The 19,104-nt window shown below is 41.4% G+C and overlaps 1 protein-coding gene across 2 annotated transcripts in view; it reads left to right on the forward strand.

Annotated features, from left to right (window-relative positions):
- FRMD4B (FERM domain containing 4B) overlaps nucleotides 1–19,104 on the forward strand; it is a 232,287-nt gene that overhangs the window by 164,098 nt on the left and 49,085 nt on the right. For both annotated transcript variants that reach the window (XM_056108020.1, XM_056108021.1), the window contains exons 8-9: nucleotides 11,520–11,603; nucleotides 17,002–17,067. In XM_056108020.1, the coding sequence (XP_055963995.1) occupies nucleotides 11,520–11,603; nucleotides 17,002–17,067 (150 nt within the window). The remainder of the gene's footprint in view (nucleotides 1–11,519; nucleotides 11,604–17,001; nucleotides 17,068–19,104) is intronic.

A 19,104-nucleotide genomic window follows, 5' to 3' on the forward strand; every position in this document is an offset into this window, starting at 1 on the left:
GGGGGGGGGGGGGGGGGGGGGATTGGCCATATGGGATGTTGGGAATGGAAACCGGGTTGGCCGTGTGCAAGGCAAATGCCCTACCCTCCATGCTATTGTTCCAGCCCCAGTTACAGTCTTTCTTAAGTCTTTTATTATACAGATTTCTGCCACTCCACCCCAATTCCTTCAGCTCCTAGATATGTAAGGGGAAAGAGGTTAGGGCCAGAAAATTTGTATATCATTATTATTATCACCATCATTGGTTTGGGGGGCCTCACCTAGCTATGCTGGGTGTGTTTTCCTGACTCTGTGCTAAGAGATGACTGTCAGGGCTTAGGGGATCATATGTGGCACTGGGAATCAAACCTGCGTCAGCACATTTTTGGCAAACATCATACTCACTGTACTGTCTCTCCAACCCAGAGAGTTTGTATTTTTAGCAAGTTCTCAGATAATGCTGATGTTACTATCAGGAGGCTATTATTTCCTTCTGCTTGTTGCCCTTACCAGGAAAATAAAGAAGTTGTCTTGGGTTTTTTGTGTCTACACACAGCAGTGCTCAGGGCTAACTCCTAGGGACCATGTGGCAATTGAACACTGGTTGGCTCTGTGGGAAGCAAGCACCCTACTCACTGTACTATCTCGAGTCCCATAGAAGTTATTAAGACAAGGAGAGAATAAACCAGAGGCATCATTTAAGGCCAAGTTCCCGAAGAACTGTAACTTTTTCTTATTACAAAACAGTGATTTGAAGACAGTTAGGCCAAAACTACTCTAAGTAAACTGAAAATATACTTTAAACTGCTAATCATAGAGGTGTTATTCAAAGTTAGTAGGTAAGTGGAGGAAATTAACGTAACCAAGATTAATAATGACACATTCTTTTTTTTTTTTTTACATTTTTGCATTTTTTATTTTGGCAATAGAGAAAAGACAGAAGTATTTTCTTACTAGCATGCGTAGTATAAACTTAAGAATACCATGTAACTGAAAATTGTATGATTTAACAAACACGGAATAATGACACATTCTTGCAGGCTATCAACCTTATGTACTGTTCCAGTATGAGTGCTTTGTTAAGTTGGCACCTGTTACACCATTGGACCATCATTAAGTAAATGCCACCTGTTATGATTATTACCATGACCCATTTCTTTAGTTTGTTTAAAACTCTGATGGTCATATTGGTTTCTAGCCAGTGCAGATAAAGAAGTTGCTTATCACCAGGTCTGTATAAGGCAATGCTAGAAGACTAGCTAATGTTTCTAATTAATGTTGTACCCAATGACACTAAATCTTTAGTTATAGAAATGGTATTAGAGCTCTCCTCTGAGACAGCTTGGCCATGTTCTTTGAGTCTCCTTTGCACATCCTTTGGAATGATTTCTGATATTTAGGCTACTGGTAGGTTTTATTTTGAGTGTTCAAACAGGAGTTTATTCTATTGTTCTTACATTCATATTACATTTTTATGAAATGGGCTTTTAAAATGATTTTTATTCACTTATTTGGTTTTTGGACCACACCAGCAATGCTCAGGGGTTACTCCTGGCTTTCTCAAAATCACTCCTGATGGTGCTTGGGAAAACGTAGGGGATGCCCAGGATCAAACCCAGGTCAGCCGCATGCAAGGAAAGCACCCTACCTGCTGTATTATCTCTCTGGCCCCAATAGAGCTTTTGTTGAGTTATATGCAGAAAAAAAAATGGATTTAAGATCCATGTCACTGTTTATTGTTTTTGTTTTGTTTTTTGGACCACATCAGGTGGGGCTCAGAACTTTCTCCTGGCTTTATGTTCAGAAATCACTCCTGGCAAGGCTCCCAGGACTTAATACAGGGTGCTGGGAATTGAACCTGGGTTAGCCACATGCAATGCAGGTGCCTTAATCCTTGTACTCTCTCTCCTGTCTCCTACCCCAGCTGTTTGTGTTTGGAGACACACCCAGCAGTGCTCGAGGATGGCTCCTGGCAAGGCTCTGGGAACCACATGGGGCATTGGGGATAGAATCCCAGTTGGCCACATGCAAAGCAATCCCCACATTGTTTTTTTCATTTTATTTTTGGTTTGGGGACACACAAACTGGTGGTCAGAATCTACTTTCGTCTCTGAGCTCAGAGATCACACCTGGAGGATCTTGGGAGACCATATGTGGTGCTGGGGGTCAAATCCAGGCTGGTCACTTAGAGGGCAAGCAATCACCGTTCCTGCTGTGCCCGCTACCCCCACCCCAACCCCTTACATTATTTTTTTTTCTTTTTGGGTCACACCCGGCAATGCACAGGGGTTACTCCTGGCTTTGCACTCAGGAATTACTCCTGGCAGCACTCAGGGGACCATATGGGATACTGGGAATCGAACCCGGGTCAACCACGTGCAAGGCAAAAGCCCTACCTGCTATCACTTTAGGCCCCCACATTACTTTTTAAATAGCTTAGTTCTTTGTTGGGTACCATTCTGTGCCTCTTTTATTTTAGTCATTATATTAAGTATGTTGGTTTTATTTATTTTTAGGCATACGGGCTTTGGATTCTGGGTTAGGAAAAATTTTAGCATTGAGAAGGAAAGGGTAAAAATTAAGGGCTTGGATTGGGAGGTTGTTTTCTGTTTTTAACGGTCCCAGAAGCATATGGATACCCTCATGACAAGCTCAACTGGTAGCAGTTTTCACAGGAACCCAATCCCTTTGCTCTGGAAAGTGCTAGCAGCCAGTTTGCTGCTTGTCTGCCTTCCCTTGTTGAGTAGCCTGGCTGTGGCAGGTGGCTGATTGTCGCTTTGGTTTGGTTTTTGGACCACACCAGGGAGTTTGCAATTCTCCAAGAACAGGTGCGCACATTTGCCAGGGGAAAGGGCTGTTCCGCTGTTCCGCACAAGTGCTTCAGTTTGTACAAAGAGGGACTTGGCTTCAGCCAAACATGTGGCTTTCTCAAAAAAAGAAAAACAAGTGAGGCTGGCACATTCCTTCAGGGCTTTTGAGGTCAGAAAAGAAAAACAATAATTCTGAAAGGGGCCTTGAAAAATGCCAAAGGAATCATTGCCTGAAAAATAGTTATAGAAGCTAAATGGCGGGTCACCTGGCCGCTTCCTTGCAGGAAGCTCTCAGCATAGGAATCTGGAATCCTTAAAGGATCAGCCTAGATCTAGGCGATCAGATAAAACAGGAGTTATGTCACATTGTGACATCTGAATCCTGCTGGAATGGTGAAAGTGAGCAACTTCCAGCAGCTCTGGTTTGGCTAGAGAAGCCCGCAAGCCAGAGATTTATGAGCTTTCTCTCTCTTTGGACCTGGCGCCCCTTGACAGCTGCAGTCAAGGACACCTTTAAAATCACACTAACATTGCCATTAAGGTCAGGAATGCTGGTCCAGGAAGACTGCATTTCTGGCTGGTGAAAGGCAGAGACATCTCGGGGCTGCTCCGTTAGTCCCTGCTCCCGTCTCCCCGTGTCCCGCTCGACTGCCCTTGGGCCCTTTCTCTGGTCTCAGGATCTATCTTGAATCATAAACCAAACTGCATGCCAGACTGGATGGGGCCTTCTGTGCTGAAGCCAGACCTGGCTGCCTTCGAAGACTCCAGAGATTCACTTGGCCTCAGACTCCCAGGCAAATTTCTGGGCTGGCTTCTCCCAAGGGTGAGCAGGAGGCACTCAGGAGTGAGTCAGCTTTAGAACTAAGCCTGCCAAGTGTGCACATTTGTTGGGGGCTGAAAGGAGCAGATGAGAGTGGATCTAGAGAGGTAGGGAAAACTCGGGCAGTGGGTGAGCCATAGCATCCTGGTGTCCCTGAAACACTAATATTAACAGTATTGTCAATCACAGTTCCTCGGTAAATGAATGAATATGCAAACACTCAACTACTTTCAACTTGAAATCCTGCTTGGTCCAAATTCTGAACATGATGAAGTGCTTGATTGAGTGCTTCTGTTTCTAATCCCTTGTGTTTCTTGAGTTTCGGGGAGAAGGAGACAAAGGTGGTGGGGGCTGGCCAGTAAATTCTAACCTCTTGCATTGCAGCTTTTCATTTGCAAGCCAATGGGTTTGCTTTCCGCACCCTCTCACATTAGCCCATACTGATTCTGCTTTTTCTGTGAACCACATCACATCAAAGAATGTTTAAAGCAAGTATATATGGTTTTAAAAAAGAGTTAGGGAAGAAACAGTCAGATATTGAAGAATGCTGCCAGGGTCCAAGGCTACTGTGTTTTATTCTCTTCACTCCCATGAAATTCTTTCTTTCCCAGGGTTTCTTTGACTATATGAATTTTGTTTTGCTTTATACTTTTTTTTTCTATTTGGGTCACACCCGGTGATGCCAGGTTACTCCTGGCTCTGCCTGCACTCAGGAATTACTCCTGAGTAATAAGAACACTTTTGCTTTTGTCTGTTGACTATTTGAATTTCTACCACTGTTTATGACATATTGAAAGATGTAAACTCACTTTTATTCTACTTGGCTCTCTGTCTCAGCCTTTTTTTTTTTAAATGGAAGAAAGTGTTTTAATAAATTTACAAATAAGATTTAAACACCCGCCCTCCACTCAGTCATTGTTTGATCCTATTATGCTAGGTGTATACCACTTAGTCATCTTCCTATCATTGGTAGCATCTTAGAGATTTCTTGCATTTAAATAGATTTTTGCAAGAAAATGATTTGTTTTTACAAAGAAAGGAAGTAGCACAAATGAGAAGATTGGGGGAATAATAGGAACCTTTTTTTTTTTTTAACACTGTGCCTTCTTTCCTCAGGATATAATCTTTTGAAATAGTCCAGGTTCCAAATTTGTTAAACTTACCTAAGGATCTGCATTCCTTACAGTGTGTACTATTAAAAATTCATCTGAAAAAACAAGGGCCTGGAGGACTGGTCCACAGATGGAAGCTTGCTGCAAGTGGAAGGTCAAGGGGAGGACAGTTAGGATAGAGGAGGGACCAGTATGACAATGACAGTTGGAAATGATCACTCTGGACAAGAATTGATGCTGAAAGTAGGTAAAGGGATGGTAAAGGGATGTACTTGATAACTTCTCAGTACCTCTCTTGCAAGCCATAATGCCCAGAAGGAAAAAGAGAGAGTGAGAGAAAGAAAGAAGGAAAGAGCCTGCCTCCAGGCTAGGGCCGGGTAGAGGTGCGTGGAGAGGGTGTGGAGGGTACCGGGAGGTAAATTGGAGACGTTGGTGGTAGTAAATGTACACTGGTAAAGGGATGGGTATTGGAACATTAAATACCGAGACCCCATCATGAACAACCTCGTAATTGTGTATCTCATGGTGATTCAATTTAAAAAAAATATGAGGTTAAAAATCAAGTTGCAAAGATCACGTACCTTCATAACACTTCTACTGGCTTCTACTGGCTCTACTATTCATCTGGCTCGATTTCCTTGTTTTTTATAGCCAATCAGGAGGCAGTAGAGGCTCCGCATTCCCATAAGGCAAACTCTCTGTATCCAAGTAACGGTTCCCTATCAGCGGTGGAGTCTGACTGTTTTTCCATAGTGTGCACTATCCCTTTCCTCCATATTAATAGACTTTTTTAGTGAGGAGTGTGGTTGCCTTAAGATAGCAACTCTATATCAAAGTGTTTTTTTTTTAAATTAAGAATAACTGTGTGATTGTGCTGGCCAGTTAAAATAGGGAGAGGTGATGGTGTTTAGGTTCTATTCCAGAAGGAGTGAGTGTGTCTTCCTCATCCTTCCTCTCCCTGATGACTGGAATGTGGACAGAGTGAAGAGCTGTCTTGGACAATGTCAAACATCACAACATCCCAAGAATAGTAAAGCAACAAAAGAAGAGTTTGGGCCCCTGAATATTTTCACTTGTTCTGTCACACACACTCAAATGTGTAACCTAAGTAATACTTAATATAGCTCTTCTTTTTCTCATACTCACCATCATTCCTCATGTGTCCCTGTGTCTGTTGCTGTATTTGATTATTTTTTTTGGGGGGGGGCAACACTGGGCAGTGCTCAGAGTTTACTCCTGGTTCTACACTCAGCAGTTACATGGGGTGGTCCTCTAGGGACCATATAGGATGCCAGGGATTGAACCCGGGTTGAACATATGCAAGGCAAGTGCCCTACCCACTTTACTATCGAAGCATCCCCTGATGTTGCATTTGATTTGCCATTTTTCAGCTCACTCAGACAGCTGAACATCTAGTGCCTCTTGTTTGACTCTTATTAGATATTTGTATCAAAGTATTTTTTGATATTTATATTCTAAGAGTAATCCTGGAGAAAAATTAGTTAAATTGGATTAGATAATCACTTTTATAGTAATTAAAGGCAAGATTTATCTCCTTTGACTATATAGGCGTTTGGAGCAGGAGAGTTAGTTTTCAGTGTTAGGCCTGTCTTGGACTTTGTACAGCTGTAAAGAGGAGCATCTTGACCCCTCTTATTATAGATAGACTATAGGTATAATTTGGGGCTGGAGAGATAGTAAAGTGGGTATGGGTGTTTGCCTTGCATGTGGCCGACCCAACCCGGGTTCAATCTCTGGCATCCCATATGGTACCCTGAGTACCACCAGGAGTAATTTCTGAATGCAGAGCCAGGTGTAACCCCTGAGTATCGCTAGGTGTGACCCAGAAAGCCAAAAAAAATAGATATAATTTAAACATTGCCAGATGTCTCCTGAGGAGTAAATTTGCCCTGATTAAGAACCACTAAAGCGGAGCCAGAGAGACAGTGGAAAAATTAAGGTGTATGCCTTGCACGCGACTGATCCTGGTTTGATCCCAGTACCATATGATCCCTAGGCCCATTGGGTATGACCCAAAAATCCTTGGGAAAATGACATGTCAGAAACCAGAGTTTATTTTTAGTAACATTTCTCATCAATTGAAGCATGTGATTGCTTCTAAAGGCAGTCTGCAAGTATAGAAATAGTTTGTGTTTAGTGGACAAGTATGAAATACTTAAATACACACACACACACACACACACACACACACAGATAAACGTTCTGAGATGCTCATATTTTCAGTACAAAGAAACCAAAGCCATCTTACAGGGCAGCATCCTGAGGTTTCCTTTCATACATTCTTGTTTGGGAGCTCATTCAGTAGAATTACAGATAGACCTTCTCCTTGACTTAACTCCTTGCTTCTTTTTTTTGTTGGGATGTGGGGAGCAGGTGGGTTGAAAGGGTAGGGATTTTGAGCCACACATGGTGGTACTCAGGATTTACTCCTGGCTCTGAGCTCAGGGGCCACTTCTGGTAGTCTCAAGGTGGGTTGTATGGGGTGCCAGGGATCAACCTGATCAGCAGCATGCAAGGCATACCCTATTTGCTTTGGGCCCTGAAACTGCTTTTTAACTGTTTAAGCAGTTATGGCAGAAAAGAAGCAGGGAAAGGACTGGAATGATAGGTTTGATCCTCTTCACCCCATATGACCCTCCCACCCTCCGAGCCTGCGAGGAGTGATCCCTGAGCACAGAGCCAGGAAGAAGTCCTGAGAACTGCAGGGTATGGCCCCCAAAACTAGTTTCAGTAGTCAAGCGATAATAGCTCAAAGAACGAGAGTGCATGCTTTGCATGTGGGAGTCTCAGCTTCAGTCTCTGGCACCTCGGGGTCTCCTAAATACTACCAACAGCAACCCCCAGAACTGAAATTGGCATATCCCCTGAGTAATGCTGTGTGTGTGTTTGTGTGTGTGTGTGTGTGTGTGTGTGTGTGTGTGTGGTGGGTGGGAGAAGACAATTTTATCATACATCACTCGGTTCCACAGGTCCGACATGCAGCACACTCTTAATACAGAGTGGTCAAATGAACAAATTTATGGTAAACAGCTGCTTCTGCTTTAGTAAGTCAGGTTTACACTGCCTCAACAGTATCTATAATTTTTAAAAAATAACAAATATTCCAGCGGAGCCAGAGGATCATACCTATGGTAATGATTAATGATCAAAAATATTATCTTTATCATTTTTGAACATATACGTGAATTTACCCTTATAAACAAGTCAAAAGTTAACTTCTTAAAAAAAGAAAATGGGATTTGAGGGATGGGGCATGAAAGAAATAATTAAGAAAAATAAATATCATTGCTAGGAGTTGACAGGTGACCTTTCATATGAGTAAATTGGATTATGGTGTATTTTAACTTTCAGGAAGCTGAAACCAGTTTTCCAAGGTCTGCCAATGTGCTTGAGCCACACTGCTCAGATTTCAGATGAATAGGGAGATTCATCCTTGTGTAAGGATAAGAGCCAACTGACTTTTTATTTCTGCAGTAATTTGTTAAACTGGATCTTTCACCTTTAGAAAAGACCACAAACCTGGCTTTGAAATGTTATGTTGACAGATACGTTCATAGTCTCAAGCTAGGAGACACTCAATTATAGTCTTCTTTAGTCTTCTTCTTACCTAATGGTGCTCAGAGATTATTTCTGGCTCTGCTCTCAGGGATCTTTCCTGGCACTGCTAGAAAACCGTATGCTGTGCTGGGGATCAATTTAGGTTGGCCACATGTGAGGCAAACACCTCACAGATAACCAGAGGTTATCTGTACTTTCTCTCTGGCCCCTTCACGATTTTTAGTGGAAGTTTATGCCTGTATTCTTATGATTGTCCTGTGCACAGTCATAAAACTTTGTGATAAATCCAAAAAACAATTTTTTATTTAAGACACTAAAGAAGAATCATTTAACACCAAACTGGATCAAGTGACAGCAGTGACAGCAACTTCTGAAACAGCCCCGGGCAGTTGTGTCAAACTGTCTCTCTGTAGGCTTTGCTTGATTCCCTAGTTCAGTCTAATAATTGATCAAATAGTGTTCAGTTCATTAGAAGAAAACTCAGCTTGGGTTTGATATTTGGTCTTTCAATATCATAATTTTTTAATTGAATCACCATGAGGAATACAGTTACAAAATTGTTCATGATTGAATCTCAGTCATACAATGTTCCCTTCACCAGTGCACAATATCATGATTTTCATTGGGGTAAATCCCAGGAAAGCTAATGTAAAAATGCAAAACAGATGGGTTTTGAAACTATTTCAGATCTTTTGAAACTGAACAATATTTTCATATGTGAGTAGAGGTTAGGGTGCAGAGGAGCCATCACCATTAGAGACAAGCTTATTCATGCTTATTCATAAGGACCCTGCCCTGGGATGCAGATTTGGGCTCAGCCATAAAACAGAAGGTTCTGGTCACGGTCTTTATTGCCAGAGAGATGGGGTTTGCCTTGTGGCTTCTCAGTGTAGCATCAGAAACATTTAGTAAGTGGCTTGACCTCATTAAACCTCATACTTTTGCCCGCAAAACACTGATAGTACTTATCATATGGAAAGTGTACTTATGGAAATACCCACTGTACTATTGCTCCAGCCCCCTCTTATACTTTTCTAAAACTCGAATAAACCCTAGAGAGCAAGAACTATTTCCTCAGAGACTAACTCTTTAGTACTTGAAACAGGAAGTATTTTTCTCTCATACTGTACAGGACCAATTATGACTGAATTGCATTACCTGTTCTCCCTTCAATTTAATTCCATAAGGACTGTGCTGTTTTCTTTTGGCAACTGAAATTTTGACAGTTTATAATTAGTTAATAGCCAACCTTACACAAGGCATTTTTTCTTCTCCACACCTTGTAGTGCTCAGGGGTTACTTCTGGCTCTACTCAGACCATTCTGGCAGTGCTGGGAGAACTGACCATATGTAGTGATGGGGACTGAGCTGGAAATGTCCACTTGGAAAAGCAAATGCTTTCCCCTGGTACTATCCCTCTGACTCCCAAGGTACATTTAAGTTTACCTGATCTGATTTGAGGGATAGCTTGACTTTTGTTTGAAATGCTTTTTCAAGTCTTATATGCAGGTGATTTCCCACAACAGGCCCACCTCATTTATTTTATTTTAGAGAGTCGCAAATTTATACTTAAGTGTAATCACACCTCATTGCAATAGTATCTATCATTAAAAATGAAAATGCTATGTGTGCTTTGTTTCTGTTGTTTTAATGGGGGAGCATCTCAAGCAGTTCTCAGAGAATTCTAGGGACACTCCCAGCAACACTTGACCAACCAGGCCAGTGGTTTATAGGTAGAGTTCAAGAATGCAGAGATGCTTGGACCCTACAGTGCAGAGGAACGCCAGGGCCACCCATATGTGCAAGGTCCATTAGAGACAAACTTGATGGTATTCCAGGGGACTCCAGAGCTACCAGCGATGCCCAAGGGGTATGTACTGCCAGGATCCAATAAATTCTAGCACATGCAAAACACCCCATTACCTAATCCCTGTGGTATAAATATCATTGCTAGGAATCCACAGCCCTGCTGATACTACATGAATAGTTTTAGGGTAACCAGTATTCCAACATGGTGAATATTTTATAGCCACTAATGATAGTTATGTATGTGCTATAGGAATATTGGGAAGATGTTTAATGTAATTTGAAGAATGTTATATAAAAAATGGAAAGTACATGCCACAAAAATATTATGTAATAAAATACATTCAGGAAATATATCATGAAAATGAATTTGTTCATGAGCAAAGTAAAAAAATTTGACAGTTTATGCGACTCAATTCCTCTTTTGCAGACCACAACACCCAAAAGGAGAGAGAGAACACAGGGGATTGCCCTGCCACAGAGACAGGGGGGGACGGGGGATGGGGGTGGGAGGGATATTATCCATGGTGGTGGAAAATGGGCACTGGTGGAGGGATGGGTATTTGATCATTGTATAATCGAAACCCAAGAGCAAAAAATTGTAAATCTACAACTGTACCTCATGGTGTTTCACTAATAAAAATTTAAGAAAAAATTTGATAGTTTAATATTATTGAATTTTTCTTGTCTTTGAAAATCTTCAAAATATCATATAACATGGTCATTGTACTGGGGGCTTTCCCTGTCAACCACATTTTATTTTTAATTTATCTTTTTTTATTAGCGAATCACTGTGGGGTACAGTTACAAACGTATGAACTTCAGTGTTTGCATTATAGTCATACAATGATCATTTACCCGTCCCTCCACCAGTGTCCATTCCCCCCACCATTGTTTCCAGCATCCCTCCCCCCCCCCATCTCCCACCACCCCACTCTTCCTCAGTGGCAGGGCATTCCCTTTTATTCTCTCTCCTTTTGGGTGTTGTGGTTTGCAGTAGAGGTATTGAGCGGCCATTGTGTTCGGCCTCTAGTCTCCTTTTGGCATGCATCTTTCAACCCGAATGGGGCCTCCCAACAACCTTTACTTGGTGTTCCCTTCTCTCTCTGAGCTGCCTTTCCCCCAGCATGTGAGGCCGGTTTCCAAGCCATGGAGCAAACTTCCTGGTCCTTATCTCTACTACTCTTGGGTATTGGTCTCCCATTCTGTTACTTTATATTCCACAGATTAGTGCAATCTTTCTAATGCCTTTTCCTTTCTTTCTGACTCATTTCACTTAACATGACATTTTCTGTTCTGTCAACCACATTTTGACAGAACTTGATCTTCTATTGTTATTTTCAGATTTCATTTGGGACAAATTTGGATAATATTTTAGAAAATGATGTTTATGTGTGTGTTTTTTTTCATTAGTGATGAAAATGCCAGGAAGGATCTAAAGACACTACCAGCCTTTCCAACCAAAACCCTTCAGGAGCACCCATCCCTTGCTTACTGGTAAGCTAAGCCAAGATAAAAGCTGACACTGCTGTCATGGTCTTCATTGAGAACTTCATGGTTTTCAGGATTGAACAACATCTAATTGAAGTAAATATTAAATTCCCCCGCAAAAGTAATAATCAAATAGGCCTTCATCCTTTTGGTGAAATAATCTTCTAAAGTTTGCTAGTGGTCACTCTACCAAGATTGTAGGTACAAAGAGTAGTGATCTTTTGCACTCAAGTATGTCAAAGGTCGCATGTTCCGAGGAACAATTTGGGTAGGGCGTCTGCCTTGCACGCAGCCAACATGGCCGACCCGAGTTCGATTCCTCCGCCCCTCTCGGAGAGCCCGGCAAGCTACCGAGAGTATTCGATATGCCAGACACAGTAACAACAAAGTCTTCAATGGAGACGTTACTGGGCCCGCTCGAGCAAATCGATGATCAATGGGAGGGCCTTTACTTTACTTTTAGAATTGAGAGAAGAGCAGAAGTGCTAGTAGATGCGGCAGAAGCCGGGAAAAGTATTCGTAACGCCCGCCTGTCCTTCGCCAACTAAAAGACCAAGATGACTGCCCTCCGACGTCCTGATGGATCCGTCACATCCTCCAGAACGGCAATGGAGAAGATTATCCATGACTTCTACTCAAATCTCTTCGATAGCCATGTCCACTTGCCGACATACCAAATTCCACAGGATGGATATGTCGTTCCCAACGTTCTCCCTTCCGAAATCCGACACGCCATTTCGTCAGTAAAGAAACAAACAGCACCTGGCCCAGACAAGGTCAGACCTGAACACCTGAAGAACCTGCCGTCAGTACTCATCAATACACTGGCTCGGCTCTTCACTCGCTACCTGTCTGAATGCAAGGTTCCGTCCCAATGGAAAACCAGCAGGACCGTACTACTGTTCAAGAAGGGAGACATCCATGACATTGGCAACTATCGCCCGATCTGCCTATTGTCTGTCATCTACAAGTTGTTCACTTGAGTCATCCTGAATAGGATTGGCAGAACATTAGATGAAGGACAACCATGTGAGCAAGCAGGGTTCCGCAAAGGATTCAGCACCATCGACCATATCCACACGATAACCAAGCTCATTGAGGTTTCTCGGGAGTTCAAGATGCTGCTCTGTTTAACGTTCATTGATTTAAAAAGGCCTTTGATTCTGTTGAGACAGAAGCGGTCATCGAGGCCCTAGCCAATCAGGGCATTCAAGCCCAATACATCAGGATCCTCCGTGAGCTGTATTGCGGATTCACTACCAGGATCTCACCATTCTACAAAGAAGTGATCGTTGATGTCAAGAGAAGGGTGCGGCAGGGTGATACCATTTCACCGAAACTCTTCAGTGCCACCCTCGAGAACATCATGCGACGACTGGAATGGGAAGGAATGGGAGTGAAGATAGATGGTCGGCAACTACACCACCTCCGCTTTGCTGATGACATTGTTTTAATAACACCAAACATCAGCCAAGCGGCACAAATGCTGGCCGACTTTGACCGCGAGTGTGGAAAGGTAGGACTACAGCTGAATCTTACGAAGACAATGTTTATGAGAAACAGCCTCGTTCCTGATGCCCCATTGGCTCTCAATGGAACGACCATCTCCGAATGCAACAGCTATGTGTACCTAGGTTGAGAAGTCAACATGACAAATGACCTGGCACGCGAGCTGCGCAGGAGGAAGAGAGCGGCTTGGAACACCTTCAGGAACGTCGAAGAAATAGCTAAGAGGACGAAGAACCTCTGGCTCCGGGCACATCTCTTTGATTCCACTGTTCTTCCTGCATTAACATATGCCTCAGAGACCTGGGCCCTATGCAAACAAGATGAGAACGCTATTCAGGTCTCCCAAAGAAGAATAGAAAGAGCTATGCTTGGAATATCACGTTTCACTCAAATGAGAGAGAGAATCCGGAGTTCTGACATCCGTCGACGATCAAGAATCAGGGATGCTGTCTCATTTGCCAAGGTGTCGAAAATCAGATGGGCTGTTCACGTAATGAGATTTAAAGACGACCGCTGGACTAGAGCTGTTACTGACTGGATTCCACGGGATGTCAAAAGACCACATGGCTACCCACCTACCAAATGGTCAGACTTCTTCGTCAAGATCATGAACGATCGGTTTGAGGCCCTTCATGTTCCCGGAGCGAACAGATGCCACTGGGCTACACTAGCACGCGACAGGGACAAATGGAGACGTTACTGGCGCCCGCTCGAGCAAATCGACGATTAACGGGAAGTTAAGTGATTAAGTGATGTCAAAGGTCTATCATGACTTTTCTATGAACTTAATTCCTGGTATATGTACACTCACTGTGTCAGTTGCCTTCATCTAGCAGAGAATAAGTAAAATTTTATAAGTGGTTTTCTTTGACAAGGGACTTGTTAATAACCAGAAGCAACCAGAAGTTTTTTCTCTGCCCAGAAATCATTGTATAGTTTGAGTTTTCTTTGTATCTCAATGAGTATATTTTACTATTTTCATACCACATTTTTCTTAGAAAAATACGTTTTCCCCTTTGAATTTCTAACAGCTTTTTAAAAATATGCTTTCCTTTTTGTAAGTTTCAGGATTCTAGAGATGATATCTACTTTGCACTAGAAAAAAACTGATTACAAAGTAAATATCTGACATAGAAGGCTTTCTTGTGAAAGCTGGAATATATTTCTCAAATGAACAGTGAGAGGGTTGAGGCTACATGACATCCTCACTGGACCATCTAAATGAATCATTGTTAAGTGACAGTCTCTTAGGAAAAATAACAAGGGTGGATTACCATTGATTAATGGTTGTTGAGAGGTAAAAACATTTTCTTTTGTAAGTATAGTTGAGATATGAAGAAAGGAGTTATCTGTCTGAAAGTAGTTTATAAGAGCTGAAAAATGTCAGAGGTTACCAGACTTTAACCAGGTTCTCTTTTACTTCTTTTTTTTTTCTCTTTTACTTCTGATGATAAAGTTTTATGACTAGTACAATAACTAAAGCTATGTCCCTAGAAATGGCAACAAAATATTTAAATTGAATTCAGAATATTTAGATTGAACTCATAAGTTTAGAAGTTGAGAGAAGACTCATAAAAAGGGTTGGGTTTTTGTTTTGTTTTGTTTTGGGGTTTTTGTTTGGTTTAGTTTTGATGTTGGTTTGGGAGTCACACCCAGTGGTTCACAGGTTTATTCCTGGCTCTGCACTCAGAAATCACTCCTGGCAGCCTTAAAGGACCATATGTAATGCTGGGAATCTAACCAGTGTTGGTCACACATAAGAAAAGCACCCTACCCGTTGTACTATCTCTCCAGCCCTCAGAAGCAGTTTTAATTCTTTTTAAATCATTCAGAACAATTTAAGGAACAAATATTTGACATCCAATACTTAGCAGTCTTTTACATTGTTATTTTTCACAATAGTACCACTGTTTTATTCTAATATCTATATTTGAAATAAATATTATGTGCAATATAGTGTATAATATGGGCAGAAGCAATAGCACAGTGGTAGGGCGTTTGCCTTGAGCACTGCCAGCCCGGCAGAGCCAGGTTCGATTCCTCCGCCCCTCTCGGACAGTCCTGCAAGCTACTGAGAGTATCTCGCCTGCACTGCAAAGCCTGGCAAGCTCCCCGTGACGTATTCAATATGCCAAACACAGTAACAACAAGTCTCAAAATGGAGATGTTACTGGGCCCACTCGAGCAAATCGATGAACAATAGAAGGACAATGTTTCAGTTTCAGTGTGTAATATATATGCTAAATGATTGTATTTTATATACTACTATATCATATAGTAGTATAATAGACTATATATTTTTACTGCTATAGTATGTATGTGTAGCTGTATATAATATACATAGTAACATATGTATTAATCGGTTATATGCCATGTGATATATGTCATAATAGAGTATATTAAATAATATACACTTCCATTCAAATTTCAGCAACTTATTTTATCCCTTTTCATAGCTGAATAGTTTTTCATTGAGTATATATGCACCACAATTTCTCTAGCCATTCATTTGTTGTTGCATACTTGGGTTTTTTTCTAGATCTTGGTTCTTGTAAATAATGCTACAGTGAACAGCCATGCATATGTTTTTGTTTTTGTTTTTTTTGACTTTTTGGGTCACACCCAGCGATGCTCAGGGGTTACTCCTGGCTCATGCACTCAGGAATTACTCCTGGCAGTGCTCGGGGGACCAAATGGGATGCTGGGAATCGAGCTGGTGTCGGCCATGTTGGCTGCGTGCAAGGCAAATGCCCTACCCGCTGTGCTATTGCGCCAGCCCCATGCATATGTTTTTGAGGAATTAATTTTTTGTATTCTTGGGTCAGAGCCCAGGAGTGGTTTGCAGAGTCATGTAGAAGACCTATTCATAATGCTTTGAGAAATCTCCAGATCATTTTCTGAAGCGCAGTCTCATCAGCAGTGAATAAATGTTTCTTTTTCACCACATCCCACCAGCACTTACTGTTATTGTCTTTTTGACAAAGACCATTCTCACTGGTATGAAGTGGTATCTCTTTTTTGTTTTCATTTGCGTTTCTCCAGTAATCAGTGAAGATGAATATTTTTCCTATATGTCTGCTGGCCATCTTAATGTTCATCTCCTTTTCCCATTTTTTGATGGGTTTGTTACTTATTATTGAGCTTTGAGAGTGATTTACATCTCTTTGTCTCAAGTGTCATGAACGAATATTTTCTCTCAGTCAGTGGCATGTCTTTTTATACTAGGTTTCATTTCTTTCACAGTACAGAAGCTTTTTAGTCTAATGGACTTTCCATTTTTTTATTTCTGCTTTTATTTTTTTTTGCCAGTGGGGTCATATCATTGAAGATTTCTTTACATTCGAGATTTTAGAGTCTTTCTTAAGTTTTCTACAATGTATTTTATATAAACAGGAGCCCGGCAAGCTACCGAGAGTCTTCGATATGCCAGACACAGTAACAACAAAGTCTCCAATGGAGACGTTACTGGGCCTGCTCAAGCAAATATAAGATCTTTAATTTGCAATTAACCTTTGTATTCAGTTTAAGATCAGGGTATAATTTCTTTCTTTCTTTCTTTCTTTCTTTCTTTCTTTCTTTTTTTTTGCATGTGTCTATCCAGTTTTCCCAGCATGCTCTTCAAGAGCCTTCTTGCTTGCGGTCATTTTTAAACCCTTAAATTTCTCCAGCAATGTTTCCTAACTCACCTTTAATAGCATTGCTTCGTATTTATCACATTCCATTCAGCTGTGGCTAAGAATATTAGTTTGACACTTGATAAATGGATACTGTTTTATTTTCTAATATGTTTTTAAAATTAACATTGCCATATATTATGTAAATATTCATATAAAATAGAAAATCTTAAGAGAGGTCGTCACATATCTTGTTTGTTTTTCATTTCTTTGTTTTACAGTGAGGACAGGGTCATTGAACACTATTTGAAAATCAAAGGTCTGACTCGAGGTCAAGCTGTGGTTCGGTAGGTATTATTCTTTCCTTTAACTTACATGTTTCTCATTTGTTTTTGTTTGGGGGCAACATCTTTTAGTGCTCAGGAGCTACTCCTGGATAGTGCTTGGGGACTATGTGAAGCCAGGGACTGAGCATGGGTCTCTGCCACAAAGCGCACACCCTCCTCTATCCCCTTCACTGAGCTATCTCTTCGACTTGAAGTTTTGAGTTTGAAACTTCAGTTTTTAATACTGAAGATTAATTATTTTTTAGTGGAGGAAGGAATGTTTGGACTGCACCTGTTGCTACTCAGAGACTATTCTCAATGCTTGTGAGTCACTCATGGAGGAGCTGGGGGAACCATGTGGGGTGCCAGAATCAAGTCCAGGTCACCTGCAAGCAAGGCAAACACATTACCTACTGTGGTCCTCTCTCTGGTCCCTATGAAAATTTTATTGTGAGTCAAACAAAAATTGTCAGAATGCCATTTTGTTACCAGGTTTGTGATTCTACTTTGGGTGGAACACACAGTGTTGATATTGAGTAATCTGATTTTTTTTGTTGTTTGGTTGTTTTGGTTTGAGTTTTAGGGCCATACCTGGTGGTGCTCGGGGTTACTCCTATCTCTGCACTCAGGAGTTACTCATGGCCATGCTTGGGGAACCATATGGGATGCCGGGGATCGAACCCAGCAAGCACCCTACTCTCTGTACTGTCTCTTCATTCCCATTTCTACATTTTAAACGTACAGTATTTTCATCCATTTATTAAAACTAGACCACAAGTCATATTCAAGTGCTTGTGAAAACTAAATTTTTATTTTATAATGTTTTAATTATAAAAACAAATAAGGCATTATTTCTTTGGGAAATGAGTAAAATTATAACCAGAGGCTTTTTTTTTTGAGGCGGTTTTTTTTAATGTAAAGTATAGCACATAGCTTGGGAGAAATAAAAACTTGGAAATCACTAATCCTGGTCAGAACACAGATTTTCCCCACACTGCTACTTCTTTGAATAATTTTTATTATTATTACTAATTATTATCATTATAACTCACCTGTGTTCTTCAAAGTGTTGGAAATTTACAGTCATGCTTCTAAAATGGAATTCTTCATATGTCAAGTTATTATGTTAATTTACTGAACTGGGAAAAATTCCCTGATATATTCGAAGACAAGTCAGTGAGCATATTAGGAAGTATTGTTGCTTTAAATAAGAGTCCTTATTTCCCTTATTCATTATCTTTGTGGTTCAGTTAAGAGACTCTCCAAATTTATACTTAACGGCTCTAGACCAGTGTTTTTCAATCTTTTTCCAACAGTCACCCCCTTCTGACCTTGTTCCCTTCCTGTGGCTCCCTCTCTTACCTATTGGCCCCCATTTACACTGTTTTTCCCCGTTTTCCTCTTAGATTATCCTGAGAGCCCTGAGGAAGCCGTTTGGCCCCAGTAGAGAAACACTGCTCTAGACCGGGACCCAACTCATTCTGTTAGAATCCTAGCTGTAAAATTAAACTACTGCATAATACAATTTAGGCACATTATTTACCAACCTTATGTTCTCTTTATTTTTTTGAAACGAGGGCTGGAGCAATAGCACAGCAGGTAGGGCGTTTGCCTTGCACGAGGCCCACAAGGCCTACCCGAGTTCAATTCCTCCGCCCCTCTCGGAGAGCCCGGCAAGCTACCCAGAGTATCTTGCACGCACAGCGAAGCCTGGCAAGCTACCCGTGACAGATTCGATATGCCAAACACAGTAACAACAAGTCTCACGATGGAGACGTTACTGGGCCTGCTCGAGCAAATCGATGAACAACGGGAGGACAGGCTAGTAGGTACAAATTACTGATCATGAATTCCTAAAGAATTGGTTTTTTAAATGTCATTTAAAAGTCAGCTTTAGGGCCAGAGAGATAGTACAGAAGTTAGTACTTGACTTGCACACGGCTGACTCTGGTTTGATGACCGGCACTGCATGTGGTCCCCAGAGCACATTCAGGAGTGATCCCTGAGCACACAGCCAAGAATAAACCCTGAACACCGCTGAGTGTAGCCCCAAAACAA

The sequence above is a fragment of the Sorex fumeus genome, unplaced genomic scaffold (genome assembly GCF_029834395.1).
Source record: "Sorex fumeus unplaced genomic scaffold, SorFum_2.1 ptg000191l, whole genome shotgun sequence".
Classification (NCBI taxonomy): Eukaryota; Metazoa; Chordata; class Mammalia; order Eulipotyphla; family Soricidae; genus Sorex; species Sorex fumeus.